General features: G+C 46.2%; 1 protein-coding gene across 1 annotated transcript in view; it reads right to left on the reverse strand.

Moving 5' to 3' along the window:
• The window catches only part of lonp2 (lon peptidase 2, peroxisomal), a 41,536-nt gene extending 37,439 nt beyond the window's left edge, over nt 1-4,097 (reverse strand). The window contains exons 1-2 of the mRNA XM_069901653.1: nt 3,769-4,097; nt 160-385 (exon numbers count right to left, since the gene is read on the reverse strand). Coding sequence (XP_069757754.1) covers nt 160-385; nt 3,769-3,998 — 456 coding nt within the window. The 5' untranslated portion in view covers nt 3,999-4,097. The remainder of the gene's footprint in view (nt 1-159; nt 386-3,768) is intronic.
• Between the last annotated feature and the right edge of the window lie 2,827 nt (nt 4,098-6,924).

Consider the following 6,924-nt stretch of genomic DNA (forward strand, 5'->3'; position numbering starts at 1 on the left):
TATTCTGAAGTGCACTTCGTTAAAACAAAACATTCATTCATATATTCTTCCTCAACCAAGATTTACAGGATATAGGTGCAGACATTCTGTTAAGTAGATTGTGATCCAAAAGAGAGCCAAGAAAATTACAATTATAAATGCAGAACATTTTTCACAAACCTGTACTGCATATTTGTAGAACTGCTGCGAAAGATCACTCAACTCCCCGATACCATCTGTGTATTGCTCGAGATGATCAAGTTGTTCCACTTTAGCCACTGGAAATGGCTTCTCCTTCACTAACTCAAGTATGTTAAATCGGCAAATGCCCGTGATCAACAGAGTATAGTGTGGCTTTGGCCAATTACTGCCTACAATCTGTACTGCAATGCCAGCAGTTCCAATCCTAATCAGAATGCAAGAAAAACCAATCAACAATTGAAAAATGAGCGCGAATTTATTGTTTTTAAGAAATGCAGTATCATAAAATTATACAAAATAAGTAAACACAATAATATTAAAATCAAAACAAATAAATTACTAAATACAAACATGAAATTGATGATGTCTTTGTCAGAAGCATGGCAATAAATTGTAAAATAAAGACATCCAATTATCTGGATCATCTAAGCTGACATACTAAACAGAAAATGTCAGGAAATGTTTTGAATTAACAGAGGAATTAGGGGATATGGGGAGAAGGCAGGTAGGTGGAGTTAGGTCATAAATTAGATCAGCCATGATCGTATTGAATGGCGGAGCAGGCTCGATGGGCCGAATGAGGTGATAGAGGAATTAGGGGATATGGGGAGAAGGCAGGTAGGTGGAGTTAGGTCATAAATTAGATCAGCCATGATCGTATTGAATGGCGGAGCAGGCTCGATGGGCCATTTTTGGCCTACTCCTGTTCCTACTTCCTATGTTCCTAGCCCTACTTGAATTGCTAATGCATCTGGAACAATATTCAGGACACAAATAGAAATCTTCAGTAAAATCCAATAAAATTTGGCTATACTTTTTTTTTGTTTAAGACATAGGCACTTTATTTTCTGAAAATGATATCACTAATTTAAATGTTAAAAATGGAGATCAAATGCATTAATTCTAAAGTCATTTAGGTTATTTACTTTAGGAAAAACAGAGTTTAGTTCAAAGTTTAGACGGGTAAAAGTCCACTGTGCTAATGTAAACAACTATATTCCATTCAAAACTGCACAAATTTCAATGTAATTCTGCACAAAACAAAATGAAACCAAAGTGTTGGCGACTCTGAAGAAATAAAAGCAAAAGCTGAAAATTCGAGGAAATCAGGCAGGCCCTGGATTACATCAGGGTGCCATTCCTGAGGACTGCCCATAAACCAACTTTTCGATAAGCCAATGTAGCAAAGGTGCTCCATCAAACACCCGTGTTGTGCTCATTGACTTCATCCACTTTGCTGCCAACCTCAAATTCAATTGGTCCATCTCTAGCAACACTCTCCCTTTCCTCAGTCTCTCTGTCTCGATCTCGGGAGACATATTCTCCACATACATCTTCAACAAACCCACCAACTCCAAAGCTACCTCGACTACGCCTCTTCACACCCTGTGTCCTAATAATGATTTAATTCCTCCATCTCGTCGCATCTGCACTCACGATGAGGACTTCCATGCCAGATCATCAGAGATGTCTTCCTCCTTCAAACAATGTGGCTTTCCCTCTACCACCATCAACTCAGTCCTCACCCTCATATCCTCCATTACCCGTACATCTGCCCTAGCCCCCTCTGCCCCCATGTGCAACAAGGGCAGGATTCCCCTTGTCTTCACCTATCACCACACCAGATTCTGCATCCAACATATCCTCCTCCACTATTTCTACCACCTTCTATGTAATCCCACCACCATCTCGTCCCTTCATAGTGACAGTTCCCTCTGCGACTGCCTCGTCCACTCCTCCCTCCCCACCAATTGTCCCTGTGACCACAGGATATGCTCCACTTGCACCCACACATCCTCCCTCACCCGCGTTCGGGGCCCCAAACAGTCCTTGCAAGTGAGGGAATACTTCATGTGAATTTTCAGGGATCATCTACTGCATCTGATGCTCCCGTCGTGATCTCCTTTACATCAGAGAGACCAGGAGATCGCTTCATTGAGCGCCTCAGCTCTCTCTGCCAGTGGCCACCCATTTCGATTCCCTTGCAGACATGTCTGTCCATGGTCTCATGCACTGCCAGACTGAGACCATTTGAAAATTGGAGGAACAACAATTCATCTTCTCTCTGGGCACCCTCCAACAGGATGGTATTAGCAGTGATTTTTCCGGTTTCCGTTAAACCAACCCCCACCCCAAAGCAAATTTCTTAAGTAGCCTTCTGTGAAACTGGCAGCTGCATTTTTAAGGACAATATATTTATTTGATTACTGTGGGGAGGTTACATGCAAACGGTTTTTATGAAGACTGGCTTCCTTTTGAATTTACTTGCTCCTCTCCCACTTCAATAAACTCCGAAAGATGTTTGCATTTCTTGACTCGTTTTCCCACCTTTAAAAAACTTGGTAAGAATTTATGCAAAGTCAGATTTCTGCTGGTTAAGTCTTCCGTCATCCAGGGAGCCTCTTAGCTGATCAGGTCGCATTTGTAAAGCAAAAACAGTTATTTTCTGCTCAATAGTCATCAGCTTTAGGAAAAAAAATAGCGATAAATTTGGGAGAGAATGCACACGGGCAAGATTTAACAGACAGGATAAAGGACTTGTTGAAAAATCAAAAGGGAAGGAGTTTGATGGGGTGATGGTCAAGAGAGATTAAATGACAACATGGATGACCATGCGGCACAAAATGCTTCAAGCAAAAAAAGTGTCACGCAGAGCTATAAATCAAAATGACCACGAGTCCATGAAGCGGATGATAAAATGATGAAATGCTTTGCTTAAACTAGTTTTGTGTTTCACTGGCCAGAGATCAACAAGCAAAGAATGGCCATGTAAACTGTCACCACCCTCCCCTCTGAGGTTAGGAGGGATAAAAGCCCCACCCCCCCACCCTCCCCTCTGAGGTTAGGAGGGATAAAAGCCCCACCCCCCCACCCTCCCCTCTGAGGTTAGGAGGGATAAAAGCCCCACCCCCCCACCCTCCCTTCTGAGGTTAGGAGGGATAAAAGCCCCACCCCCCCACCCTCCCCTCTGAGGTTAGGAGGGATAAAAGCTCAGGGACATGGATTAAGGGTGAACAGGGAAAAAGGACCATTGAGGCAACTATCTTCAGGCAGAGAGGGGTGGGGTGGAATGAGAGGACAAACTCAATTGCAGACTCATTTAAAGACTTTCACTTGTGCACTTTATTGATTTTCTTTTTGTTCTCCCTGGATTACACAGTCAGTTTTTTTACATTCATTATCAACCCGATTAGGCAAATATGCAGGCTCAATGTTGACATTCAAGACCAATTTGGCCAGGTACATGAAGGGGAGGGGGCATGGTCCAGGGGGTGGGCAGATGAGTGGAACCAGCCAGAATAATAGTTCAGGAAAGACTAGAAAGGTCTGTTTCTGTGTTTTACACAGAACCCACATCTTTCCAAAAGATAGGTTATTCACCACCTGCCATCAAAATATGCCCCAGTAAAAGTGTTCCCAGAGGAGGACCCCCCCACCCCCCCCCCCAAGGACCCCCCCACCCCCCCCAAGGACCCCCCTCCCCCCCCCCCCCCAGGGACCCCCCTCCCCCCCCCAGGGACCCCCAACACGGCGGCGTCCCCGGGCCCGGCCTCTGCCAAGTCTGCGAGGCTCCCGGCGGGGGCCTACCTGTGCAGGTGGGGCAGTTCCTGGGCCTCGCTGTCGGGATCCCTGGTGTTGGGGACGACCCCGATGATGGTGCTCCGGACCGAGGCGCCCCTGAGGAGCCGGCTCTTCACCAGCTGCAGGTTGCGAGCGCTCTCCACGCTGATGCGCAGCGAAGAGCCGGGCAGCAGGACCCCTTCGTGGGTCAGGAGCAGAGGCAGGCGGCTGGGGATCTGGATAGCACTCGAGCCCATGTCGACGTCGTCCCGCTGCCGCCGCCTCGCTTCTTCCGAATTGCGGACCTCGGGCCCGGAGCGCCGCCGCGACCGGCCGGCCAACGCGCATGCGCGCCGACGTCAGCGCCAGGCCGGGTCACAGTGAAGCCCCGGAAGTCCCTGTGAAACAGGACATGAAACTGCAACCCTGACCCGAAACCAGTGGTTTCCAACCTTTTTTTCTCCACTCACCTCCCACTTTAAGTATTCCCTGTGCCATAGGGGCTCTGTGACGAGTGAGGGATTACTTAAGGTGGTTGGTGAGCGGAAAGAAAAAGGTTGAAAACCACTGTTTAAATCGAACCTCATTGACTCGTTATGTGCAGGGTTTCATATCTCCAAAGGAAATGGGCCAATGATCATTTTTCTCAAGCAAAATATTTTAGTAACAATTGGGTCCAGAGCAGTGGTTCTCAACCTTCCCTTCCCACTCACCTACCACCAGAAGCAATCCCATACACAGCATTTATGGCATTGTAGCGGCAGCTGCAATAACACACACACACAACCAGACGGGCTGAGCTCAGTGAGCAGGCTGGTTTATTGCCGGCTGCTGGGCTCCACTCGCACTCCCAGCCTGGACCTGGCTGAGAACCGTGCTGGAGGGCGCTGACGTCATCCGAGCGTCAGGTGGTCCCCCAGCGCGGGTTTCTGAGCCCCCTGCTGGAAGGAAGGGAAACCCCCGACGCCGCCATTTTGGCCGGTTGCCTCGCCGCGTGGCTTACAAGCGAGGCCGGTTCGCCTGCCTTGTGGTGAGCCGCCACAGCATAGGGATTGCTTCAGGTGGAATGTGAGTTTGGGGGCAGTTTGGAAACCACCGCTTTGGTCTGTGTCCAAGCCTCCTGAACGGGACTGGACAGTGGGGAAGTTACAACTGACCCAAGGTGACAGACGTCATTTAGTTTTATTCCTTCATGGCATGTTGCCATCACTGGAAAATCCAGGATTGTTTGTTTTCTTTTTGTTCATGAGAATTCATTAATGAAATACATAACTTCTTGATGTGTTACAGTCCATGTATTGGAGTGGGGAATGGATGTATGATAGAATGTTTGAGGGTGGCAGCTTGAATGTTACAAAGCTTCCAGCCTTCATACTGCTGCCTCATGCTTATGGGTCAGAGAGATGGTAGATTTAGAAAATGTTGTTAAAGAAGGCTGGAATCTTTGTTGTGTAACATCCCAGATTTGGAACACTGGTGTTAGAAGGAGAAAACATTCAACATTATGAATGTGCTACCAATCAAATACCAATCCATTGACATGGATGATATTGAGCATCTTTTGTTTTCAGATTGATTGTCAGAGTACATACATGACATCCCTGAGATCCTTTTTCTTGCTAATGAGGCAGAATTACCCCACTAATCGGTAGTGCAAAAAAACTTGTACACAGCATAAACATGTAAACAATCAAAGAACTGTAAACTGATAATGAATGTAAAAAAACTGACTGTGTAATTCAGGGAGGACAAAAAGAAAATCAATAAAGTGCACAAGTGAAAGTCTTTAAATGAGTCTGTAATTGAGTTTGTCATTGAGGAGTCTGATGGTATCAAGGTAGCAGCTGTTCTTGAACCTGGTGGTGCAAGTCTGTACCTCTTTCCCGATGGCAGCAGTGAGAACAGAGCGCGGGTCTTTGATGATTGCTACTGCTCCTAAGGAGGTAGTAGACCTACAATTAGGAATATATGGGTATGATGACTTCATAGACTTGACGTGCATCATGTGAATGATGCAAAGGCTTCATGGAATCATTGTCACTGCTTTCATCAGTAAGTCTGTGGAAGACTACATGACCAAGAAGATGAGAACGGCATTCCCCATTCAGAAACCATGGATGAACTGGGAAGTTGACTCGATGCTGAACCCCTGGCTTCAGACTTTCAAGTTAGAAGACCCAGCCCTCTACAAGAAATCCAAGTACAAACTCTGCAAGGCCATTAGAGAAACGTAGGCACAGTACCACACCAAGCTCAAATCCCAAGAGAACATTAAGGACAGGTGGTGACTATGGCAGGGAATGCATGGTATCACAGAACTCAAATCAAAAACAGCAGCACAGAATGCAACAATGCAACACTCCCCAATGAGTTAAACATGTTCTATGCTCTGATATTACATCTATGGTCAATGTGGCCGGCATTTCAGCAGATGAACCCATGGAAAGAAATTGGCTCAGACAGACGTGACCTGAGAGCCTGGTTAGATCAACTGGCAGATGTATTTACAGACATCTTTAATCGCTCCCTACAACAATACAAAGACTCCAAGAAGGCCACCATCTAGAACTGAATAAAAGCATAATTGCGAGCCTAAATGACTATCTCCCAGTGGCTCTGAAATCCACCGTAATGAAGTGCTTTGAGAGGGTGCTCATGGCTCACATCAACTCTTTGCCTACCAGCCAACCTTGACCACAGCAGATACAAACTTTCTGGGTCTCCATTCACCCCCATAATATCTGAATATCAAGGGCACCTATGTTAGACTCCAGTTCTGCCTTCAAAATGTAGCAAATTCATTCCCAAACTTCATTATCTAAGCCTCAGAGCTTCCTTTTTCCTGTGCATTAACCCTTGTGCCACTGTTCATTCTGCATTCTTTCTCACCTAACACTGTAAACCTCGTCATCATGATCACATTTGCGATCCGATTAAACAGAAGAGACGCATCTATATGGTATACCAGTGATTACATTACTTCCTACTTTACAGAATGCAACCAGTGAAGGTGGTGAAAACATAGTAAGCCCAGGTGGTGTAGCAGTTAGCGCCACGTCTTTACAGCACCAGTGATCATGACTGGGATTTGAATCCCTCGCTGTCTGTAAGGACTTTGTTCGTTCTCCCCGTGTCTGTGTGGGTTTCCCTGGGGGCTCCGGTTTTCTTCCACCATTTAAAACA

The sequence above is a fragment of the Narcine bancroftii genome, chromosome 10, assembly GCF_036971445.1.
Source record: "Narcine bancroftii isolate sNarBan1 chromosome 10, sNarBan1.hap1, whole genome shotgun sequence".
Classification (NCBI taxonomy): domain Eukaryota; kingdom Metazoa; phylum Chordata; class Chondrichthyes; order Torpediniformes; family Narcinidae; genus Narcine; species Narcine bancroftii.